Genomic DNA, 26,952 nt, shown 5'->3' with positions numbered 1-26,952 from the left:
CTCTGCCATTCGATCAAGGCTGAAACATTCCTCATCCCTATTCTTCTATCTTTTCCCCATAACCTCTGATTCCCTTAGTATTCAAGAAATCCCCTTATTAATCAAGAACATAGATTTGTGCTTGTGGTGCTGTTACCTACAGGGCTACAGACCACGAGCTTGAAGGTGGAATTAGACATAATAGTTCTTTCTTAGAACATAACAACTAGGAGCAGGAGTAGGCAATTTAACCTCTCAAGCCTGCTTCACCATTCAATACAATCGTGGCTAATCTCATTATAGCCTCAACTCCACTGTCCCTTCTTCGTAACCCGTCAACCCATTACTAATTTAAAATATCTAACTCCTCCTTAAATTTACTCACTGTCCTGGCATCCACTCTGGGATGGCGAATTCCACAGATTCACAACCCTTTGGGAGAAATAGTTTCTCCTCATGTCTGTATTAAATTTGCTACCCTTTATCCTGAGACTGACCTCTCGTCCTAGAATGTCCCAGAAGAGGAAGCATCCGCTCCACGTCCATTTTATCTATAACTTTTAGTATCTTATATAGCTCAATTTCCCCTCATTCTTCTAAACTCTAGAGAATATAGGACTAAACTGCCACATCTCTCTTCATACGACAAACCCCTCATCTCTTGGATCAATCTAGTGAACCTCCTCTGAACTGCCTCCAATGCCACTACATTTTTCCTCAAATAAGGGAACCAAAACTGTGCACAATACGCCTGGTGCGGTCTCATCAATGCCATGTACAGTTGCAACAACACTTCCTTACCTTCATTTTAATAAAAATTTCGAGTACCCAATTAAGGGGCAATTTAGTGTGGCCAATCCACCTACCCTGCCCATCTTTGGGTTGTAGGGGTGAAACCCACGCAAACATGGGAAGAATGTGCAAACTCCACACGGTAAGTGATCCAGAGCCAGGATCGAACCTGGGACTTCGGCACTGTGAGGCAGCAGTGCTAACCACTGCGCGGCCGTGCTGCCCAAACTTCCTTACCTTCATACTCTATTCCTTTAGCAAAAAATGACAATATTCTATTCGCTTTCGTTATTACCTGTACCTGCATGCTAGTTTTCTGCCACTCATGCATGAGGACACCCAGATCCCTCTGCGTCGGAGCACCCTGAAGTCTCTACCCATTTAGATAATAAGTTGCCTTTCTATTTTTTCGACTTCACACATATCTATTTTAAACTCCATCTGCCACATTTTGGCCCACTCACCAAACCTATTCATAATCATTTGTAAGATTTTTATTTCCTCATTGCAGCTTATTATCCCACCTATTTTAATGCAATCTGCAAATTTGCTGATAGAACCTTATATCCCTGTATTCAAATCATTACCATAGATTGTAAATAGTTGGTACCCAAGGACCGAACCCTGTGGCACCCCACTAGTTACATTGTGCCATTCAGAAAAAGACCCATTTATCCTGACTTTCTGCCTTTGTCAGTCTTCTATCCAAGCTAATAAATTATCCCTAACTCTATGTGATTTAACTTTGTGTATTGACCTTCTGTGTGGCACCTTATCAAACACCTTCTGGAAGTCCAGATATACTACATGCACAGGGTCCCCCATCCCACTTGACTTGTCACATCTTTGAAGAATTCTAGCAAATTAGTCAAACACGACTTACCCTTCATAAAACCATGCTGGCTCTGATATTACTTCCTTAATAATGGATTCTAACAATTTCCCAACAACAGAGTTAAACTAACTGGTCTGTAATTTCCTACAATCGACCTCCCTCCCTTTTTGAATAAGGGTGTTACATTAGCATTCTTCCAGTCCACTCGAATCTTTCACGAGTTGAGGGAATTTTGTAATATTATAACCAATGGATCCACTATTTCTAACGTTATCTGGCTGCCACACAATCAGCTTTTGACAGCCATCAGTATCTGTTCTGGCACATCAAGCCATGTTTGGTTATGCTTATATCTTATTAAATCCAAATTTTAACATGAAGGAATGCCTTTTCACCTAACCAAATGGTTATTTCCAACACCAGGAAATTTGATTGCACCTAATAATTTTGAGAAATGGGGAAGTTTGGAGAGTTGTTTGATTGAAAGCACACTTCAACTTGATCCAAGCAAATATTAACTTCAGGAGACTAATAGGGCACGATTCTCCTAAAAGAGAACAAAGTCCCACAGTGAGTGCATTTAGCCACGTGTTACCCGGCGCTCGCCAAGAAACACATGGGTATTCAGCGCTACTCACATTGTATAAGGGGCTTGAATGGGGAATGTGCGGCCGAGGCCACACATAGCCCCATTTTGTACAGTGGAGTGGAACTCCCCAGTGCAGCGAGAGATCGTGATGCTATTTTTAAATGGCACCCCGACATCCAAGGCTCCCAAAGTGATCCTTCACCCCCCCCCCCCCCCCCCCCCCCAGCCCAAACGCACTATGGGAGGCCCACTCCCTCAACAACACCAGGTAGGGCACCCCATTCCGATCACGTGCGGAAATAGTGACAGCTTGGCACCGCCAACCAGGCACCCTGGCAGTGCCCCTGCCAGTTGGCAATGCGACCCAGGCACCTTGGCAGAGGCAGGGTGGCCATGTGGCACCAGCAGTGCCCGGACTCCACCCTGCCCAAAGGGCATGCAGCTGGGGTGCCTCCAATCCCCTGGGAGACTCCCATGAGTGTTGTTCCGTATGGTCTCCGTTTGTGGGGACCAGTGCTGAATGGTGCTCGCCCGAGTTCTTGAGGTGAAGAGGATGAATCCCAAAGGCTCAGGTACCTTGGGAATGTGCACATTAGAGTGAGGCTAACTGTCTCACTCTAATATATAAATTTACCAAAACATCTTCCCACCCGCAATGAGCGGAATTTATATAACATCTTGCGAGATCACATTGGATCTCATGAGGCATTGGGAGCCAGGTAGATCCAGGGAGCAGGGTCTCCTGGTTTTTATTGGCCATGCTGTGCCGCAATGGGCTGCTTTTCCGATGCAGCGTGGCGATTGGATCGCGCCCATACTTTAGTTTCCTTTAAAAGAAAAAACATTTCTTATTCCAATGGGGAAAATTCCCTCAAGTTGGATTTCTCTGCTCGGGTGAGATCACTACAATTGCATCCGACAGTAGAAAACAGCTAAGGCTACAAATGAGAGAAGTTCCAGGGCCTCTCAACTTCAGCAAACCATGCTAGCTACGGGAAATGGAAAAATGCATGGATTCCTGAACAGTTAGCTCTAAAGCCAAAATGAAATCAAATTCACCACCGCATGAAGAGCAAGTTACATCTGTGATATCACTGCAACCGACTCTCAGAAATTCTTCAAAACTTCATGCACATTCCAATGCAGCTAACAATTTATTCCCTGAATTTGAGTGGGTTCCAAAAAGATCCTGGTGTGGAAAGGGTCGGGTCAGGAGGGCTCCAAGGATTCTCTTGCCTTGCCTAACCCCCAAGTAATCCTCATGAAGAATAGCATCTTATTTTTTATTTACAATAGCCTTTTCTGGCCATTCCTCTGCCACCCACTGTGTTTTTCTGGAGGTTCTGACAGTGTGAAGGACTCCCTCCAGTTTTTGCTAAATTCACATTTTGAAGTCTAATGCAACCTTCCCCTTAGATTGTTCACTTACACCTTGCAAAGAATTTTCAGCCTAGTGTTCAAGATATCGGCTTACACCAGATTCAATAGTCAAATATATATACATATATATCACAAGGCATTAGTTAAAATATATATGATAATCAAATTACAATCAATGGCAAGTTTTTCTTCTGTTTCTCTTTTTGATGCATTTTTATTGCCTCAACATTCAGGATGAGATTCCTTGTGATATTTCCATATTACATTTACCTTGAGTGACTCAAGTACAAAAGTGCTCTTAAAGGGTTAAGCGTATGCATTGCTCTTTCAAGTCTAAAGATAGCGAGTTCAGCGATGAAGATGCAAGGGAAAACTGAAGCTTTTCTCCCAGAGTTCTGCATTACCTTAATTTGGCAGCTAAATAAGTCAGAGCAACAAAACCTACGTGGTTGGATTCGGTATACAGTCTATGTGACATGACAAAAGGTTATTAATGAATTCAAAAATCATGATGTAATCATTTTCATAGGATGCTATTCAAAAGCTTTTATAAAAAAACATAAAATGCTAATGTCTACAAAATTACATTCAGAATTTATATTAATCACAATATAATGCAATGTCTAATCATTCACAGGCAAGCAGTACATCAGAGATAGCAGTAATAGCACAAACAGTAAAATAGGTGATCACAGTAAACATTAAATAGATGTGACTGCTAGCAAAATGCGAAGAAAATCATATTCATAATTTTTACAACAAATACCTGAAAGAGGAAAACAAATAGTGTCTCTGCAGCAAGAATGTATTCCTAAAAATATACACCCAGCAACCCACTGGCAGAGGAAGAAAAAATATAAAATCATAATCAAGCTTCGACTCGCCTCCCCTATCCCACCCCCATTTTGTCAATCAGTGGTAGATTCCAGCTGAATAATCCAGGCTGCTGAATCTCAGGCCAGCAGTCACAAGAAAAAGGAAGGTAGTAATGGCAACTGTTTCAGCATTATTACGGTCTCGTAGACCTAGCCTGATGTGAGCAGCTCAGCAGCGAACATAGGAAAACACCAAAGGGAAGCAATGCAGCCATGAAAGCAGTTCCAGTGCACCGGAAGAATGCCGCGAACCCCAACCCCAAGCAGAATTACCATATCGGCAAGAGTGGATTACAGACACTGCCTCAGCATTGTGACATTAATCTCATGTCAAGGACCACCTACCTGTTTACACCACTGTGTGGAAGCATATGAAAAGGAGAGGGAAAACAGCAACAATGAAGGAGGGAGAATGGCAGAACAATGCTCTCTTTCACACCCACACATGCAGATGCATACAGAACAATGTTAACAGACAGATAAAAACTTTTAACGTAACATCAAAGTAATTCCTTTTATCACAGTTATCAGCACAATTAGAATGACGTGGACTTATTTTTAATTAAAGAAGCTCACAGTATCGTGCCAGAAAATAACAAAATTTTACAGGTATTTTGATGCAATACATACATAATGCACAAAGAAGAAACAACATTTAGTTGCTTAATTAGAGAAAGACATGGCTGGTAACATCCATTGCCTCATAATTTTACATGCAGCTTGGCTCCATGCCAAATGCAAAGCGGCACACGTCTAACAATTCTCTTGCCTATACATGTTGCGGCAATTAATTATTTTGAGTTTTGTTAAGTACTTTCTCTATTTATTTATTTTCTTCATTTCTCAACAGGCCTGGTTGGGAGCTGACCTTTTTATAGTGCTCATAAATCACTGTAAAATGACCAAGAGTGACTTTTTCCTTTCACTTTTTCACCTCTTCCAGTGACTTCTAATTTTCACCTTTTGACTTCGAATTTACTCTTTTCCCCAACAATAGGAAATGAACTACATATATATTTTTTTGCATACTTAAATGTGCCAGAATCCTTTATAGCCATCAATTTACTTTTGAAATGTAGTCATTACATTAGTTGTGTGGATAAATGCAATGGCCAGACATCCGCAGGGAACAATCAATTTTGTGATCAGCCAGGTTGCTTTTGGGTATGTGGGGAAAACTATAGACTCGGCCACCAAAAGTACTCTTCGAATCTTTGAATTTCTCATTGTCATTTGAGCAGACAGACTAGGTGTAATCCAATAAACAGTGGGCAGACTTTTGTGTTAAAAAATGGCAGAGTGTCAGGTTCTGAATGAAAATAGGCGTGTTTCTCTCCAGAAACACAGCCAAATTACTGTCAAGAAAAAAAACGGGGTGTGGCGTCGTTTGCTCTGTCAGTCTGGCAGGGCGGGACCTTATACAGCTGGCAAGGCCGGCTGCACAAGGATCAGATCAGGGCACCATCATTAACAGGCGCTCCGATCAGGGCACCTTCATTAACAGCCGCACCGATCTCAAAAACAAAACCTCCCGGTCATAGATGACCCCTCCACAAGCTTCGTCCACCGCCCCTCCCCCACCAAACACTGAGGTATTAGGGACACCCTTCCCCTTCACAAATTAGCCCCACCACCCGTAAGGGGAACTTCCCCAATGGAGGAGGGTTACCTCCATGCCAGTGCACCCTAGCATTGTCCACCTCAGTATCCCTGGCACTGTCAGTGTGGTGGGGCCAATGCTCAGCCTTCAACCCTGGGGCCCTCAGGCACCTCTGCTCCCCCCCCACCCTCACCCCCCTCCTGAAATGGTCATCACAACAGCTTTTTGTTTTCGAAAACCAGTAGTGAATCACGCTGGCTGATAAGCAACTATTGCATTACCTATTCTAAATTTCAGATTAAAGGAAAAAAGATACATATTTTACAGATTAGAAAGACTTAAAAGCAGTTGGAAATTTAAAAAGACAAATTAAAACTAATTAAATAAAATAGCGATGCAGGGCCAGGTGATGAATTGTACCTGCACGTGGGAGCTGGTGAACCCCTTTGTGGTTCCTAGTGTACACGTCTGTAGCATGTGTTGGTTGCTTGAGGAACTTAGGCTCAGAGTTGATGAGTTGGAATCTGAACTTTGGAGGTAACAACACATCAGGGAGGGGGAGAATTACCTGCACGCTGTGTTTCAGGAGACAGTTACACCCCTTAGATTAACAACCTTGAATTCGGTCAATGGCCAGGGACAGGAGGGTATGATGATGAGTGAGGTAGGTAGAGGGATCCAGGAGGAAGGGTTGCATGAACCTCAGCCCTTGTCCTTGGCCAATAGTTTTGAGATCCTTGCTCCGTGTGGATGAGTGCGGGGACTGTGGGGAGGATGGACAAACTCAGCACAGCACCATGGTTCAGGGAGCAATTCAAGTGGGGGGAGAGAAAAGAAATGTAGTTGTAATCGGGGATAGCATAGTTAGGGACATACCCACTGTTCTCTGTGACCAACATCGAGAGTCCCGAAGGTTGTGCTGCCTACCTGGAGCTTGGGTTCAGGATATTTCATCTGGAGTGCAAAGGAACTTGGAATTGCAGGGTAAAGATCCAGTTGTTGTGGTCCATGTAGGTATCAATGGCATAGGTAGAACAAGGATTGAGGTTCTGCTGAAGGAATATCAGCAGCTAGTGGCGAAATTAAAAAACCAAAAAAGTGATAATGTCTGGATTACTGCCTGAGCCATGAGCTAATTGCACAGGGGTAATAAAATTAAAGAGGTAAATGAGTGGCTCAAAGGTTGGTGTGGGAGAAATGGGTTTGAATTCACGGGGCATTGGCACCAGTACTGGGGAAGGAGGGAGAAAAATATTTTAGTTGGGATAAATTGAATGTCTCCTTAAACAACCGCCACTGCTCACCAATTGTCCTACCTTTTTATCTTGGACAGTTTTCACCTGACTCATGCTGGGACCTGATCAATCGCATAACTAGGGCTGTAGATCGGGCTTTAAACTAAATAGTGGGACCAAATTAATGAGTTAACAGTGTAAATAGAAACAAGCGGGTATGATTTGGTGGCAATTATTGAGACATGAGTATCCAAGGGTACTTAGTATTTTGGAAGGTCAGACAGAAAGGTAAAGGATGTGGTGTAGCTTTGCTGGTAAAGGAAGGGCTCAGTGCTGTAGTGAGAAATTATATAGGTATTGGAGATCAAGATGTGGAATCAGTCTGGATAGAAATAAGAAATCTAAAAGGAAAGAAGTCTCTGATGGGAGTAATCCCAGTAGGGCACAGTATAAGCCAGGAAATATTGGAGGCTTGTAAGAAAGGTACCACAATAATCATGGATTATTTTAATATGCAAATAGACTGGATTAATCAAATTGGCAAAGATAGTATCGAAAGAGAGTTCATTGAATGTGTTAGAGATTGTTTCTTGGAGCAATATGTTGTGGAATCAACCAGGGAGCAGGCTATTCTGGATTTGGTATTATGCAATGAGGAGGGATTAATTAATGACCTCATAGTTAAGGATCGAGTGATCATAATATGATAGAATTTTAAATTCAGTTTGAGAGCGAGGAACTGGAGTCCCACACTCACGTTCTGGAGTTAAACAAAGGTAATTAATAGGCATGAGGATAGATTTGACCCAAGTGGACAGGGCAGGAAGACTAAAAGGTAGGCCAGTTGATGAACAGTGGCAGTTGTTTAAGGAGATATTCAATTTATCCCAACTAAAATATTTTTCAGTGAGAAAGAAAGATTAAAGGAGGGGGGGAAAAACATCCATGGCTGAGCATGGAAGTTAAAGATAACATGAAGACAAAAACGAAGGCATACCATATTGCAAAGTGCAGTGGCAGGTAGAAGATTGGGGAACTTTTAAAGATCGACAAAGGGTTTCTACAAAAGTTGCAAAAAGAGCAAATGTAAGTATAATATAAAGGATAGCAAAAGCTTCTATAAATATATAAAAGGGAAGAGAGTAGCTCAGGTGAATGTTGGTCCCTTGGCAGATGAGACCGGGTAGTTAATAGTGGGGAACACAGAAAAATCGAAGACACTAGTACCATCCCAATAGAAACAGGTAATGCAGGTAATAGAAAGAGAGGAACTTAGAAAAATCATCATCGATAAGGAAAAAGTATTATACTATTAAAGCAACTATTGGGATTGAAGGCAGACAAATCCCCAGTACCTGATGGGCTACATCCTTGGGTCTTAAAGGAAGGGCCAGCAGAGATAGTGGCTTCATTGGTTATAATATTCCAAAATTCCCTGGATGCGAGAAAGGTTCCAGTGGATTGAAAAAATGCCAATGTAATGCCCTTATTCAAAAAGTGAGGGAGAAAGAAAGTAGGAAACTATAGACCACTTAGCTTAACATCTGTCGTTCGGAAATTGTTAAAATCCATTATGAAGGAAGTAATAACAGGACATTTAGGAAGTCATAATGCAATTCATCAGTCAGCATGGCTTTCTAAAGGTTAAATCGTGTTTGGCTAATTTGCTAGTTCTTCGAAGATTTACCAAGCCAAGCCAAGTGGATAATGGACATCCTGTGGATGTAGTATATCTGGACTTCCAGAAGTCATTTTGGTAAGATGCTGCACAGAAGTTTAAAACACAAGGTAAGATCACATGGGATTATGGGTAATTGATTAGCTTGGATAGAGGACTGGCTAACCGACAGGATGCAGAGTCGGGATAAAAGGGTCTTGTCCCAACTATTTACAATATATATTATGATGATTTGGATGTAGATACAGAAGGTACCACAGCCAAATTTGCAGATGACACTATAATAGGTGGGATAGTAAGTTGCAATGAAGAAACAAGAAATCTTAGAGTGGCGCAGAGGGCAGGAAAATTGGTGTGGAAACCACCAACCCCAACGGCGGCTTTCTCCACCATATTGTTTGACTTAATAGCCCAAAGAAGTGAAAAGGCAAGTCCCATGAGGTAATGGATTGAGCCCCGCCCAACAGCTAATTTGTATCAAAAGATTAGACCGCCGTTTTTAAAGATGAATTTAAAATAGAAGCCCCCTACAAACACCTCCCCATGTAACAACACGCCCCTCCCACCAACATTGCCAGGGATGGGGACAGTGCTCAGGCATGACACTGTCTCCTCTTACCTGAACTCCTCTGGTGGGTTGTGCATGTCAAGGGAAACCTGTCATAATTCAAGGTGGTGTGCCCTCCTGCTAATGTGAATGGATTATGTAACGGGGGTGTCATCAGGCATAGAGGTCTGATAATAAGACGTAAAATTTATATAATGCGCTTCCCCTAATGAACATTGGGATTCCCATTACATCGGTAGCAGGGGGCAGGGACAATCGCAACAGGAAAACCTACCGGCGTTTTGGGTCTCTTGCAGGGTTTTCCGCTCTTGCTGCTGATCCATCCCGCCAAAAATGGGGTTGGAAATCCCCCCATTATTTTATCTATGTGGCTGCGGAAGCAGTCATAGTTCAATGATGAGGTTAACATTACATTCAATTACTTCAGCTGATGTGGTGTGTAACCACCAGGGCAGAAGTTCAGTTTATGTATGCTTTGTCTTGGATAGCCACAGCCATAATGATGTTCCATATGTTCCACTTGTGGAGCAAGTGGCCACATCGTCCATGGTCCATCATCAGGCAATTATAGGTTGCCCACATTATCAGTGGAACATTGAAACCTGGCACTTCACCATTCGGGTCAGTTACTTAGTTGCTGTTTGTGAAGTTTGCAGTCAATCAGGTGTGCCATTAAAAATTGGGGCTGTCCTCAGCTTGTAAGATATGGAGTTTTTCTAATGGATTCCACATGAGGTGGTGGATTTTATTTTGAGGCCCTGTGTCAATGGGAGTGCTTTGTTCGCTGTCAACAGGTGGTGTACTTTGAGGAGAATGTTTTACCTCTCGATATCAGGAGGTTCACTGTGTTCTAGCACAGGGAGCTACTTGAGCTATGTAGGTCTCAACATTCTAGAATAACCCTCATGACTCTCCAGCTGTGGATAGTTACTATGTTTGTGTGGTGGCTCCTGAGCCAGGTTAGGCAGCAGTACTCTGCTGCTGGGTAGACCAGGGCGAGTGAAGCAGTGCAACACGGTGCCTCTGCTGCCCCAGGTGGCACCGTCAGTTTCCAGGTGAGATTCACTCTTGTCATCACCTTAGCTCTGGTGTTCTGGAGGTGTTGCCACTCGGTCAATGCGCGGTCAAAAGTGATGCCATGTTATTCTGGCATTGGGTCACAATTGAGTGATCAACCACAGAACTCAAATGAAATTCTTCCCTGGCCTTTGGGTTGTTCAGATGGAAAGCTGAAATGACAGTCTTGGTAATGTTTGGTTGAAGTCTCCATTTTCTGAAGGAGGCTTCCAAAGAGCATAGATCTTCAGTGAGTGCTTTCTCAATGTCCTGAGGTTCTTTAGCCTGGAAAGGCAGGGATAAGTCTTCAGCATATGCAAAGAGCCATGACTTTGTGCAAGGGAGATCACATACATGTTGATGAGAGGTGGTGCACAAATTTATGCCTGTCAGAGCCCATTGTTGGATAGGCATGGGCACCTGAAGTGCACAATGAACTGTCAGTTGCAAATGACGGAATTGATTCTTTGTAGGGTTTTCACACAGCAGATGACTTTGTGTCTGTGCACCATACTACACTCAAGCACAAGATAACATAGGATAAGTCAACAAAGGCAGTTTCTGAGAACTTTAATATGTGAGGTCAGTGTCAGTATCTGCTCAAACCGGTTGCTGCTGACATGAAACTCTGCATTTTGGTGGAGCATCACTGCTTCTAAGGTGGGACTCGGGCTGTTTAGCAGGAGATCTTATTTAGGCTGAGAGCAGAGCAATGTGGCAGTAGCTGCATGGATATTTGAGTGGTTTTGCTCACTTGACGATGCCCATTATCTTGGTTTAGTGCCAGATGTTTGGAATGATGCCAGTGCTCTGGATATTGGTACAAGATCTTCTGCTAAACAGCCCTAGTCCCACCTTGGAAGCAGTGATGCGCCCCCAAACAGGCTTTGCTAGCCACTTCCATCCAATGTTATTCAGGAGTTCTGGGTAAACTCCCAGCAAAGACATGAATGATAATTTCAGCAGCAGATGAACTGAGGCAGCGGCATTGTTGAGTGATGCATGGAGGTGGCATCAGGTAATCTCATCTTGGGGTCAAATGTGATACCAAAGGTTTTAAACAATCTGGTTCAGCCTCGACTGTTGCCGAGGAGAAGGATGGGGTTAAATCAAATATTGTGAATGCTGGAATCTGAAATAAGAACAAAGGAATTTGGGAAAATGCAGCAGGTCTTCCAGCATCCATCAAGAGAGAAACAGAGTTAACATTTGAGTCAGGGAGTCTTCGGCAGGAATGGAAGGACGAGAAGGATGGAGTTGGTAGCTAGGGTAGGGAGTTTGGTGCACAGACTGAACACAGTAACTTCAGTCTTCTCAATAATTTAATTAGAAGACATTTCTGCTCATCCAGTATAAGCATTCTGCACTCTGAACAATTCGAGGAAGTGGAGGAATTGAGAGCGGTGGTGGCAAGGTAGAGCTGGACATCCAGCATACATGTGAAAACTAATGCTGTGTTTTCGATCATGTTGCAGAGTGACAGCATTTCGATGAGAAATAGGAGGGGGCCAAGGATAGACCCTTGGAGGACACCAGAAGGAATGGTGCAGGAGCACGAAGAGAAACCATTGCAAGGTATATCCTGACTATGATTGGATAGATAAGAATGGAAGCAGATTAGTACCATTCCCTGGAGAGGGAATGGAGGAGGGTGGTGTGGTCAACCATATAAACGGCTGCAATTCTAAACAACAATATAACATTAACAGTTCTCCAATCCTCCGGCATCACACCTGTAGCCAAAGGGATTGGATTATGATGATCAAAGCTCTTGTAATTTCCCCCTTTGCTTCTCTTAACAACCTGGGATACATTTCATCTGAGCTTCATATTTTATCTAATTTCTATGATGTTAAGCCCCTTATGAGTTCCTCTCTCACTATGTTAATAACATCCAATATTTCACATTCTTCCTTAGCTACAATGTGTATATTACCCTCCTCTCCTCATTTGTGAAGACATTTGCAAAGTATTCCTAACAACTTTACTTGCACCTTCTGTCTCAACACGCAGATTAGCCTGTTGATCTCCAATAGACCTCAACCCTTTCCTTAGCTATTCTGTATATTTATAAAACATTTTTGACATTTCCTTGATTTTACATGCCAATATTTTTTCATGCCCTCGCTTAGTTTTCTGAATTTTAGTTTTAATTTTATTTCAGCATTTCCGATACTCCTTTAGGCTTGCCGCAGTTTTGAGCTCCTGACAAACCTCCCTTTAGTAGCTGTTTTCAATCTGCTACATCGCATCTTAGCTGAGTAAAATTAGTTTTTCTCCAATTAAAAATGTTACTCTTGGTCTATTTTTGTTCTTTCCCATAACCAAGTTAGTGCTATTTGAATTATTGAATTATGCAGTCCACTGATATCTCTTTCTTCAACCCAGCTTCACCTCGAATGCTAAGTCAAGAACTGCTACACATCTTGAACGGTGTGTTTTCTCTTGGGGAGTGTGGGGTACTGCCCGTGTTTGGGGGAGTGGCATTGCCCATGGGTGGGGACCCACAAGTTCATTTAGAGATCAGGGCACCCTTTCAAAATTGCGGCACGATCTCTGAGCTAAACCAGTGAGAAACTCCCAAGGACCCATGTCATTGAATAGTGGTGGGGAACTCACCAGCACAGCCAGTGGGAAACTCCCTAAAAACCCGCCACAAATGAACTTAGAAATTTGTACGCTGGATCAACATATGTGGCACAATTTATGATAATTAATTCTGTGGTAGATCATGACCTTTTGCCTGTATGCTGGTCAATCCATGGTACCGAACCCTAAAAACAGTTTATTAGTGCACCAGCTGGAATTAACAATAATCGTAATTGAATTCACATTTACATGTATTTACAGCAAGACAAGCAGCTACTTACATCAGAACACCTGAAACCATAACCAAATTCACTTTACTCTAATTTCCAATATCTATTTAAAGATCTACAACTTTAAATATACGATGTAAGATGAAACTGTTCTTACCGTGGCATTATATTTGACCCTGAGATGAGTTTCAGACTACATACTTCTTTGGGACTTTTTAGTACATTGAAGGCACTAATATAAATGTATATTATTGGTGTTGCTGGATCCATCAGGGATGAAAGCTGGCTGATTTTTCCTTTCCCTCCCTCAAGAGTACTGACGTCAATTACAACAACCAGAATTACTGATCCAGGTGAGACTGGCTCATACAGCACAATGATAGAATCCCTACAGTGCGGAAGGTGGCCATTTGACCCATCGAGTCTGCAACGACCCTTCGAAAGAGCACTCTACCTTTGTCCACTTCCCTGTCCACCCCGACGTATTCCTGTAACCTCATAACATAACCTGCATATCCCTGGGCACTATGGGGTAATTTAGCATTGCCAATCCATCTAACCTGCACATCTTAGGACTGTGGGAGGAATTGAAAGAACACGGACAAAACTCACACAGACACGGGGGAAATGTATAAACTCCACACAGACAGTGACCCAAGGCAGAAATCGGACCCCAGTCCCTGGCACTGTGAGGCAGCAGTGCTAACTACTGTGCCACTATGCCACCACGATGGTAATCTGGCTATCAAACCCTAAAACCTTTTGCTGTGTGCTCGAGTACTCCATCATCCAGTGCACTTTCCAATTTAGCCATTGAGGAAATAAGCAAACAGCAAATTTCTCTAGAAATTAGGGAACAGCATAAAAATAAAATCAATAAAATTTAAGTAAAATGCAGAGGCAAGGATTTTCATTCGATGAGGAAACTTAATGAACTGATGATAAATTTGACATTATGGCTTATTACTCGCAATTAGAGATAACAACACAAAAATAGAATCAACGGATGCCATATTAGTGGACATTCCAGATATTACAAATAAAAATCAGCAGTTGGTATGAAAACAAATGAAATGCAAATCTTCAGAGCTCATTATTGCTACCAGATTAGTAAGGCCTCCTGAGGTGCAGCTTTGGCCTGTTTGAACAGTCTGGCTACTCCTGAAATTTTTGTTGGTCCTTCAAAATTTATGAGAGATTAGAATGTTTCACCAAAACACAATAACCAGAATTATTAGCCCCCTGAAAAGTAAAGCACAGTGCATCATACACTTCTCTTACCAATGAGGATACTAAATATTAAATATCAGTTACAGCAGCATTTAGATCAAGCTTGCAAAAATTGAACACGTTTACCTGTCTGAGCGCTCTCCAAGGCGTCCTATTCCTCTGTACATCATATTGTCCAGGTACCGACTGCTGGGTAGGGAGTCGTCTCCAAGTTCTTTCAGGTCCTCTGGCCTGAGGTACTCTCCTCCATCACCTGTCATTGTATCATCTCCTTGGGATGAAGAGATAGTTGATCAGTCAGGGGAGGCACTGAGGTTGCAACGCGATTCCAGAATAAAAGCAGCAACCTGGAAACTAATCATCCACAGTCAAGCAGCATTAGAGCATAAACTGCTTATAACTGGAAGCTGAAAGAAGGTGTACAAAAATAACCCAGAGGCTGCAATACATTGCAACAGAACAGTGCAGCGCAACTGTTAAAACATGGTGGAACTTCCTTTATTATCAAATAGTAGGCTTAAATAAACAGATAACTTAGTCAGGGAGCATTGGTTCTGGATTTGATCAAGTGAAAGTTGGAGCCATTTTCTGTCCAGGTCGAGCAGATACTTTGCACCATCAAGGGAAGGGGCATTCCCCTGTACTTGTTTTGATTGTCTACATTCACCAGATTTAGTTACCTTAATTAACCTGAGCTTTTATCTCAGGACAATTCTCCCCAAAGATTACTCCCCTTCATATTGGGCGGGAAAACAAGCAAGAATCCCGCCGGCTAGTCTGGCATGATTCCCATCACAATCCGCATACAATTAATTTTTAGGAGCTTGGGGAGATTCTCGTTTCTGGAGTGGGGACCTATAGACGTCGGCACAAACTGCTCCTCAGAGATCGGGGTGCCATTTTTAGATAACCCCCACCTACAGGCATCGCAACGCCCCCACAGACATTGGTGGGCCACACCCCCAACCCTTGATGCCGAATGTCGACGTCACCCCCACCCCGCCTTCCCTCACCGTGCAGGCAAAAAGGTGACCCATCCATCTCTTCCCCAACCAGCCATCTACTCTCACCGGCATCGGGGCATCGACCCCCCCACACATATGAGCGATACCCCACTATGGGATTGTCAAGGGCCCCCTTTTCATGTGTCCCTTCAGGCTCCCCCTTCAGCCCCCACCCCTTCATGCATCCCTTCAGGCCCCACCCACTTCATGCACCATTTCAGGCCTCCCTCAATTCCCAAATATCATGGCGCCTCCTCAATTCTCCCCTTTCATGCCTCCCTCAATCTCCCCACATGTAAAGGCACCCTCAATTCCCCCCTTTCAAGGCCCCCTCAATTCCATTGCCCTTCATGCTCCCTTCAATGCCAACCTCAGTTCTCCACTTCCATGCCCCCTCAATTACCTCCCTTTCATGTCCCTCCCCATTTTCACCTCCTTTTATGAAATGAAATGAAAATGAAATGAAAATCGCTTATTGCCACGAGTAGGCTTCAATGAAGTTACTGTGAAAAGCCCCTAGTCGCCACATTCCGGCGACTGTTCGGGGAGGCTGTTACGGGAATCGAACCGTGCTGCTGGCCTGCTTGGTCTGCTTTCAAAGCCAGCGATTTAGCCCTGTGCTAAACAGCCCCATATATGCCCCCACAGTCCAAAATTCCCCCCTCTCATTAGCTCCCAATTCCCCCTTTCATGGCCTCCCCCTCAATTCCCCCCTTCATGATTCCCCTCAAATTAACCCCTGTGCCCCAGTTTCATGGCCCAACCCCCTTGTTTCCCCCCCTTTCAAGGCAATGACCCCTATCAGGCCCTGTCCTCTGACTGTGCCAATGTAGCACTGCCAGGGTGCCAGCCCCGAACACCTGGAGCTCCAATGGCCTCCGAGCCACCATCACATCTTGTTTTCATTTTTGGAAACCAGTAAAAAATCGTGCCTGCCTCATGCTGAGCCAGTGGGGCACTGAATCCTGGTAGCCGGGGGACTCCGGCTTTGAACAGGTTGAGCATATTTAAATAAGTTTAAAGATAAATGTAAATATGCAATTCTGGTTCATGCCCAGCAAGGGCTCCATTCAGCGACTGGCAGGAATCGCCTTTAGGAGGGAAGCACGATGGTGCTGTGGTTAGCACTCCTGCCTCACAGTGCCGAGGTCCTAGGTTCGATCCCGGCTCTGGGTCACTGTCTGTATGGAGTTTGCACATTCTCCCCGTGTTTGTGTGGTTTTCGCCCCCACAACCCAAAGATGTGCAGGGTAGGTGGATTGGCCATGCTAAATTGCCCCTTAATTGGAAAAAAATGAATTGGGGACCCTAAATTTAAAAAAAAAGTTTTAAATAAAGAAAAAAGAATCCCGTTTAGGCGGCCCTCTCTGGAGATCTCATGGCTCTGGATAGCAAGGGATTGTATGAGCATAACTGTATGAAAGAGGTTGACTGGACCAGTGGCTGTTCTCCTATCTGTCATTTCATCTTCTGCACATCAATTATCAAGTGACACTTGCACAAAACAAGTACCAAGCAATGTCCATGGGAGTTTCGCAATGAGTGGCTCATCTCCCAAGCCCCCGAGCTTTTCCACCATCCACAAGTTACAAGTCAGGATTGTAATGGAATACTCGCCACTTGCCTGGATGCACAGAATTCCAACAATATTCAAAAAGGTTGACACCATTCAGGACAATGCAGCCCTCTTGATGAGCACCCCTTTCAGAAATTTAAACTTTCACTCCCTCTCCAGTGATGCACCATAGCTGCAGTATGTACCATTTACAAGATGCACCACCTCAACTCACCAAGGCTTCTTGAACACCACCTTCTAAATCCATGACCTCTTTCAGCTAAAAGGACACAACAACAGGTGCATGGGAATAGCATAATCTCCAGGCTTCACATACATTGACCTAGAATTATGTCGCTGTTCCTTCATCATCATTGGGTCAAAATCCTGGGACACTGTGGGTGTATCTGCACTGGAATACTGTGGTTTAAGGGGTTGGCTTAATAAAATTTCTGAAGGGCAATGAGGCATGGGGAATAAATGTCCTTGCCAATGATGCCCATATCCCGTGAATGAATAAAAGAAAATCAACAATGGTGAAGTGTTGTGATTAAAACAATGCAATGTCCTGTAGTCGCTGTGGTTTACGTAGTGAAGTACTATGAAAAAATACTTATACCAGCATAAATAATATCTGTATGTTTTTATTTCGAGCAAACTTTCTACCAAGGAATCCCTGTTTCCTACAAGTGTGAACCCCTGCTAGCATAGTTCCACAGGCACCCTGATGCACCCAACACTGACGACCATTCATTAGATGTAATTCTTGACATTGTTTGCAAGCTACTCAACTGTTCAACAGTTAACTCTGACCCTTTTCTTATCTTACATTAACACACAGGCACTTACAACAATAATAATCTTTATTGTCACAAGTAAGCTTACATTGCAATGAAGTTACTGTGAAAATACCCTAGTCGCCACATTCTGGCGCCTGTTCGGATACACAGAGGGAGAATTCAGAATGTCTAAAATACCTAAGCACATCTTTTGGGATTAGTGGGAGGAAACCGAAGCTCCCGGAGGAAACCCACGCAGACACGGGGAGAACGTGCAGACCGTCCGCACAGACAGTGATCCAGCCGGGATCAGATGTGCCACTGCCAACTTATATGAAAGAATTAATTATCAATACATAATTATTGCTAGTTTATTAAGTAGTAACCTGATCAACATTTTCTATATCTAAATGTCAACATTTTAATAAATTTGACAAAGTATATTTGAGATTAAAAATAATTTCCCAAAGATTTTGCTTGGTGGAGGGGAGAACACTCCCTCAAGGGACAAATAAGGATCAGGAACTAAAGTAACTATTATATAGTTACAGCTTTATTATTCAGTTATATACTTTCACTTGCAGAGAAGCAAAATATGCGTACGAGTCATATTATTACCAGTGAAATAAAACTGCTTTTAAGTTACTCAATACATTGATAAATACTGTTTGCTTACATTATACAACATGGCATTATCCTTTCAGCAGATTTTTATCTTGTGGATTTATTGAAGCCAACAATCATGTCAATTTGTTTCCAAGGGAGAAATAACTCCTCCTGTCGCTACGCATTATGAAGCTGTAAACACGTTCATTTAGTTCATGTAATCAGATCAACTATCCCTGCGCAAGCATAGAAACTTCTGAAATGAATTCTTTGGATTTGATTTTTCAGAACTATTTCTATAATTTTGTATGCATGTATATTGGGCTGTAAAACACAACAGTGCAATAAAAATAAATAGGCAGTAAACTTTCAAAAAAATCCAGGATACACGAATGAGGAAGAGTCTGCCTTGATTTCAGCTATAGTGCTGGTATTGGCAGAGGAACGCCACCTTATCTTTCAATCAGGCACTTTACACCCTTCCAGACTCAATATTCTGTTCAACAATTTCAGATTGTAACCTCAACCCCCACTTTCTTGGCTGCTTCTGGATTTACTCTCGTTTTACTCTCTTTTATGCTTTCAGACAGCAGCTGCACTTTCTGTGGCCCATGCTGCCTCTTGGCACATCTCGTTTTTCTTTACTTGCCCAAGTACCATGAGCTTGCACCATCAAGCATCATCATTTAATCCCTCCGGTTTGCTGCCCATCATAGAACTCGCCTTTGGTTTGTTCCCTTCCACCCTCACAACCCCTCCACCCAACAACACCACCCCAACACCTGCTTAAAACCAATCATGTTTTTAACTTTTCCCAGTTCTGATGAAAGAGTTGAAACTTTGGGCGGGGTTTTCCCATGGTCTTCACGACCAAATGGAGGTCCCAAGCCTGCACGTGCTGGAAGCCAGACCAGCAAAATTATTTTACCAGATCTGGTTTCTAAATTGGCCACGTTTGCCACCCTCTTATGAATTTTGGGTGGGCTCCTGATGTTGCCAGCCCAATCTAGGGACAGCTATGCTTGGGCCTTGGGAGCCTCACCGACAAGCAGCTTCCATGGAACTGCCAGCGATACCACTGCGTGTCCCCCCACTCGGCGCTCCTACTCTCCAGTGGCAGAAATACATCAGGGGACCATCCCGACATAGTTTCCACCACCGTCTCCCCCGTCATATCCAATCTTTTCCTCCAACTCCATCCCCATCATCATGAAGTCAGGGAAAGTTCAGCACATTGGAGAATTTTGCTGGCACCAATACATCCCTTTGAAATGATCATGGTATTAGAAATCACAGCAGTTAAATACAGACTCAATATATTTGAAACTTAATTTGATTTTATAGGATAGCACAGTATTGCTCTGGTTCAGTTGTATAGTATTAAGGTTCCATTCAGGAGGTTAGTAAACAAGGTAAAACACATGGGATTTGGGATGATATACTGCTGTAGATTGAGAATTGATTAACAGACAGAAAACAGATCGTAGGAATACACAGGTCATTCTCAGGATGACAGGCTGTTACCGGTGGGGTACCACAAAGATCAGTGCTTGGGATGCAGCTTTTCATGATCTGCATAAATGATTTATACATGGAGACAAATTTAATATTCCCAAATGTGCTGATGACACAAATATAGGTGGGAATGTGAATTGTGAGGAGGATGCAAGGAGCCTTCAAGGGGATTTGGACAGGCGAAGTGAATGGACAAGAACATGGCCGATGGAATATAATGTGAATAAGTGTGAGGTTAGCTACTTTGTTCGCAAAAATAGAAAGGCAGAGCATTTATTAAATGGTGGGAGGTTGGGAAGTGTTGGTGTCTAAAGGGACCGGTATGGCCTTGTTCACGAGACACTAAGAGCTAGCATGCAGATGCAGCAGTGTATAGAGCCTTGGCGAGACTGTGCGTGGAGTACTATGTACGGTTTGGGTCCCCTTATCGAAGGAAAGATGTATTTGCCATAGAGGAAGTGCAAGAAAAATTTACCAGATTCATTCCTGGGATGACGGGTGGTCGGTCCTATGAGGATAAATTGGGGAAACTGGGTCTGGATTCTGTAGAGTTTAAAAAAAAATGAGAGATGATCTCATTGTAGCTTACAAAATTCTTACAAAATTTTGTGAGAGGGTAGATGTGGATAAGCTGTTTCCCCTGGCGACTGAATCTAGAACCAGTGGACACAGAATATGGAGCAGGCCATTTAAGACTCAGATGAGGAATAATTTCTCTATTTAGAGCTGGTATATCTCACACAGTTGAATAAAAAACGTGGTCTCAGTGCGGGCGGCCATTTTAAACGGCTGACCGGGTCCACCATTTTGTGCCAGCGATGTGACAATCAGCATGGGCCACGGCAATGTGCAGCATTTGGGAAGATGTGTTCTAAGTATGGTCGTACAAATCACTTTGCGAAGCAATGCTTTTCGTGTCCAACAGTGGACAAAACAGGATCAATCAATGCGATTGATGAGATGTCAATTGAAGACCTGTTTTTTTTAATATAAATATTTTTATTCTCCTCCTTTTTCACATTTTTTCCCGTATTTACACCCACCAACAATAAACAATAATCAGCAACAAATTTGTCAAACCCCATAACAATAACAACGATCCCATCCTCCCACCAACCGCCCATCAGCCCGCATGTTTACATAAACAAATGACAAAAAGGCATCAGGGATTACTCATAGTCACCCTCAATATACACAGCTCCCCCCCCAAACCCTCCCACCCATCCCGCTCCAACGAATGTTCGGTGTTATCCAGTTCTTCAAAGTGCATAATAAATAATGCCCATGACTTGTAGGACCCCTCCGAGCTTCCCCTCAGTTCAAACTTAACCTGATCAAGGGTTAAGTATTCCAACAGGTTCCCCCCGCCATGTCAGGGCACAGGGTGGAGAGGCTGCTCTCCATCCCAGCAGGATGCCTTCGGGCGATCAACGAGGCGAAGGCTACGATATCTGCCTCCGCACCTGGGTGGTCTGACACCCCGAATATGGCCTCCCAGTGGGCCCGGGTCCAGTTTCACATGCACCACCTTGGAAATTACCCTAAAAACCTCCTTCCAGTACTCCTCTAGCTTTGGACAGGACCAAAACACGTGATTAGCACCACCCCCCCCCCCCGCAACGCTCACACACATCTTCTACTCCTTCAAAGATCGGCTCATCCTCGCCCTCGTGAGGTGCGCTCTATATACCACCTTCAGCTGTATCAGCCCCAACCTCACACCACTTTGCTTTGATCCCTTCCAGTGGTGCCTTATCCTCTTCCAAAATAGCTCCGTACACCGCTGACACCACCCCCTTCTCCAGTCCCCTCGTCGTCAGCACCTCTTCCAGCAATGTGGAGGCCGGTTCGGATGACCTGCTTTTCATTGATTTCAGCAAGGAAATGATGAGTCCGAATATGAAGAGTGAAGAAATTTTACTGACCAGTGTGGCAATAGTGATAGTGATTCTGATACCATCGAAGACAGATGGACAATTCCAGTGATGCTGAATCGCCAGATCGATCAAATATAAGCTCAGCATGGAAGCAAGGGCCGACTTTCTCAGCTTGTCCGATTTGAACAGGCTGCGAGTTAAACTGAAAGTCGTCAATCAAACAAAACTGCGAAGAGACTACAGTGGAATGAGATTGCGATGCTAGGAGCATGTGAACTCGAAGCATGGGTACACAACAGAAGTCACATCATACCATTTTCCATCGTGAACACAGAATGCAAGTCCATTGTGGGTGCAGACGTGTGTGAGGCTCTAAACCTGGTTAAAGTGGAGGAAGATAAACCAGATGAAGAAATGGAGGAGTCAAAGAGAATTCCAGAATTCTGGTTAACAGCCTTCAAGAATGTGGATTTGCTTAGTGACATGATACAGGAGCATGATGGGCCCATCCAAAAGCATTTACAAGAAAGAGGTAAAATTTTCAGGTCCAGGGCAGCCAATGAGTTTTACTCTTTATAGTTTGAGCCAAATGAGTATTTCACAAATGAAGCAATGATCAAAACATAGAAAATGAAGTCCCAGCCTGATGAGTCAGAATGCCCAATCGACCGGAAGGAAGGAAAAAACATTCTCATGAAGACCATTAAAACAAAGCAAAAGCATAAGGGCCGGCACACTAGTAGAACAGTTCTGAAAACTGTCCCAGATGACTCTTTCATCAATCTTTTTAGTCCTCCTGACATTACAGAGAATGGGATACTGGATGATAGTTCTGCAGCACGACTTGCTGCTGGTTTTGCAGTTGGTTATTGTTTCCTTGAACTCATTATTCCAACAGCAACGTCATACATCGCAGGAGAAGTGGCAGACGATGATACTGATTACAATGGGGAGGATGAAGAAGCTGATGATGAGCCAGAAGAGGAAGACCCTGAAAATTAAGTTAGTGTATTTGGAGTTGCCGACGAGGAAAGTTTATTTACTTTATTTGGCATTGGTGACAAGGTGATAACAAATAGCTTCCAATCTGCGCAGGACAACGATAAGTGTGAAAGCTCTAAGGTGGCATGTGCAGTGGCAGAAAATGAGATTGCAACAGCAGATACATCAGATGAGAGCAATTCAACTGAGAACAGACTGGTAACTGAAGAAATAATCCTCATTTTGGAGAAACTGACTCCAGAGATGTACAATGAATCGTCCCATGCGCACGGAATGGTTCCTGCAGCAGTCTCCCTGATACTCGAGGCCACTCCACCAGAAGACATGCAAAGAGAGCAGATGGATACATCTGAATGCAGTTCTACAATGAAAGACGAAGCATATATCGTCATTTCAAGTGAGGACGAGCCACTAATTGAGGCTAATATACAAGGTTAAGAAGCAACGTCTAATGTTGAGGACATTGATCCAGCTAAGATAACGGAATGCAAGGGTTTGCAGATCGTTCCTGAATTTGCAGACTTGATTGTAAACATGCAATCATCCAAAAGTATGCCGACACTTGATGCTTCACTAGGTGATAGGCATGCAGTTCAGCGTTTGAGCACAAGCACCATGGATCAACCAAAACTCCTCAATCCAGCTAAGGCTCCAAAATCAGCTATGATGGTAGAACAGCCGAAGTCAGCTTGCGCAGCAGACAGGCCAAAAGCAGTTGCTATGACAAAAGCACCAGAAGCAACTAATCCCATGGTAGAGTCTAGCAGCAAGAAGGATGCCACTAAAGTCAAAAAGAAAAGGACATGCAATCAGCAGATCATTCAAATGAGAAGGAAGGGGAAAAGGAGGGTGTGGAGATATGCCTGTGCATAGTTTTGTAGATAGTTTTCTCTAAAGGTATACAGTTAGCGATGCAACCTCCAACCAGCTGGTGGCGATAGAGATCCACCATGTGACTTACGACACCCGCCAGTTGATAGTAAGTCGTACTGGAGGACAGTCGCACAAAGAAGTAGCTCCAGGAGAAATCACTGAATTTAATTATTTGTTATTGTTTGTATTATAGTTCATTAGTTATCTTTCCATGTGTTTGTCTGTTAAGAAAATATCTTACTAGTCAAAGAATTAGATGTTCTGCATAGATCATTACCACGGCCATCACACAGAACATCACAGGGTACTGTTAATTTCACAATCCTTAAGGTAAGGAGATGCACAATTCCTTATCCTATTTTCTTGGATGCCTTGTTTCTCTCATCAAGAGAGCTTTCAGCTTGCAAGTTTAACTACTTGCTATGCAAAGATTTTAAAAACCTGATGAACATGCAACAAGTCTAACAGCACATAGTGCTAGATGCCCAGCAACAGAAAATTCTGGCTCAGTATAAGAATGCTGCTCAGCTACTTTAGCAACCAGAAACACCATCTAATTAGGACAGTGAAACCACACGGTTTAACCATAGCATACCCGGAAAGAGTGACATCTTCGAATTTACAGTAACTGCACAAACGTCCACTTTATTTTTCTCTGGCTAGAAATGGGTTAAATGGTAATTAACAATGCCAGCTTTGTCAAAGGAATTATTGATAAAAGGCTGCCTATTCAACTTGTAAACTTACATGGTCATTGTTATGGTTACAGATTACATTTTACCTTTTAAGGACTACTGTCAGCTGACAAAGTGCAAAGCTGCAGCTCTGTTGTAAACAATTGGAAGAAGTGGGGTGAGTAATGAATCATTTTTTGAAGTAAATAGATTAATGCCATAATTAGTGCAGACAGCAATGGCACACAAGTGCATTAAACATTTGCATATGCATTTTTGCTAATTTGAATACATTTCCAAACAGAATAGTGACAATTAAGGCTTCCAAATCAGATTGACCAGGTTCCTTGATTAAGCGCAGAATACAATGCAGGCTAAGAGCCTGATTAGATTAAGTTTTGAAGAGACAAAGCTGAATGATTGGAAAAGTAAATGGGCTGAATATAGATTTTTTTTGTTAAATCAAGATATTTATATTTCTTTCCTGTTTCCCAAAAATTCAGATTACCCGTTGTCTCAACATATTCAAATAGTCATCTGAATGACTACATGGTGGTTAATTCCAAAGAGCATGGTGATGAAAATTAGAATTTATATACTGGGATTTAAAACACTGAAACAAAGTTTCAATTTGGACAAAGTGCATTAGAGTTTTTCAGGAAAAAGTGAAAACTTTCCTCATTGGAAAAACTAATTTAAAAAGAATAAATAATCTTGAGTTAGAATCTCACAGCCAAAATCCATGCTATTTTTAACGTGAAGTAGCAGTGATGGGTTGGAGTTGAGGCCGCTACCGCTTGAAGTAGGCCCGAGGTAAGAACCCGGTGAGGCCGAGGTGAGGCCCGAATGGCTTCCTTCTGCACTGTAAAATTCTATGATTCTAATGGAAGCAGGTGGATGCCGAAGTCGCAGGTTAGAAGCCTGAATTTTCTGGGACATCAGCCCAGTTCTGTACATGAATGTTTTACAATTCCTCACCCCACACTCCACTATTCACCCCAAACCTAACTCAGCCTGTACCATAGCCTCCTGACCTCCCCAGGTCCCGAGGCCACCATACTCCCTCCATATTCCCATGCACTCATATCCGCCATTCCCTCTCCAGATCATCCATGCCACCTCCATTGCCACCATGCCCACTCACCGAGCAGTTAATATGAACAGAAATCATAAGCTATATATTAGGAAGTATTGGGATGATCATGAAAATGTCAAAGTAAACAAATAGCCATTCAAACTCCACTTGAAAAAAACAGAATTCTCTTAAGAGCTCATAAAACTATCAATAAAAACAAAGCTCACAGCCACCTTCACAACTATATCAACAATCCTCGCTGTGGTAATGTTCCACTGCACAAATATGTCAATAAAATCTCTAGAGCTGAATATATTAAAGCCTTGGACGGCCATTTGTTCCACTGCTTCAAAGGTTGAACAGATGCCTGAACCATCAATCAAAGAACTTAGCCACCTATCACACTACTTTAACAGTTCAACAGCTGGTTGGAAATCAGCCGCCTGTTCAGCTATTTAAAAGGCTCAACAAATAGTTGTACAGTCAATCGCGCTAAAAATAAAAGCACACGGTCCAACTGACACATTAAAAGCTGAATCTGAACATTACTTAATGCAGAGGAGCACTTTATCTATGAAATAAAGTACCCAAATGTGTCATTAATTGTTATTTATCTTTTATGAACAAAGCCCTATCAACCACAATTTTCATAGAGCATCTATTTATGATGCGTGACGTTGGCAACATCTTTTAAACCTACCTTTCAAAATGTACCAGAACCCAATGGTTCACCACCTCTCTGACCTGGCAGGACCCATGTCACCTTTTGAAGTGAGAGTTGATCTGACCCCATGAAAATTGTGACGATTCTAAAATCACCACCCCAGCAGTGGAACGTCTGCTGCCAGATTGCTGAATGTGAGATTGTGAGCCCCACACCTTTCAAAATAGAAGAAGGCAGGAATGGAATGGAGAATGCTTGAATCAGATCTCCTGCCTCTTTTCCCTTGAATACACATGTCTTATCCATGGTGACAGGACAACATTTAGCCCTTGTCTCAGTGCATCTTACAATGGCAAGAGAACAGTAAAAATACAAGCCTGTGTCTTTAATTTAAGGTAAAATGAAGGGGTCGTGTGACCTGTTCTGAAAGTTGCCTGACAGCATGCCTGGGTGGTTTCATTACTAGCAGTTAAAGGGGACCCAGATGTTTTACTAGTAAGAATCACAGAATTGTTATGGTGCAGAAGGAGGCCATTTGACAGATAATGTGTGTACCAGCTTTCCAAGTGAGCATTATGGTTTCATGCCATTCCCTTGCTCCTTTTTCCTGTGCTCCTGTATATTCTTTCTGTTCAAGTAATCATCCTATGCCCTCTTAAATGCTTCAATTGAACCTGCCTCCACCAAACTTC

At 43.0% G+C, this 26,952-nt stretch overlaps 1 protein-coding gene across 28 annotated transcripts in view; it reads right to left on the bottom strand.

Annotated features, from left to right (window-relative positions):
• Window positions 1–26,952, bottom strand: part of ank2b (ankyrin 2b, neuronal) — a 1,110,754-nt gene that overhangs the window by 141,266 nt on the left and 942,536 nt on the right. For 21 of the 28 annotated variants that reach the window (XM_038792202.1, XM_038792212.1, XM_038792216.1 and 18 more), the window contains 2 exons: window positions 14,763–14,907; window positions 4,796–4,807 (listed from right to left, as the gene is read on the bottom strand). In XM_038792202.1, coding sequence (XP_038648130.1) covers window positions 4,796–4,807; window positions 14,763–14,907 — 157 coding nt within the window. The remainder of the gene's footprint in view (window positions 1–4,795; window positions 4,808–14,762; window positions 14,908–26,952) is intronic. The other 7 variants (XM_038792198.1, XM_038792226.1, XM_038792209.1 and 4 more) reach the window with 2 other exon arrangements.

Source organism: Scyliorhinus canicula, chromosome 3 (genome assembly GCF_902713615.1).
Source record: "Scyliorhinus canicula chromosome 3, sScyCan1.1, whole genome shotgun sequence".
NCBI classification, from domain to species: domain Eukaryota; kingdom Metazoa; phylum Chordata; class Chondrichthyes; order Carcharhiniformes; family Scyliorhinidae; genus Scyliorhinus; species Scyliorhinus canicula.
The sequence above is the reverse complement of the archived record's forward strand: the minus strand, read 5'-3'. Positions and strand labels throughout refer to the sequence as shown.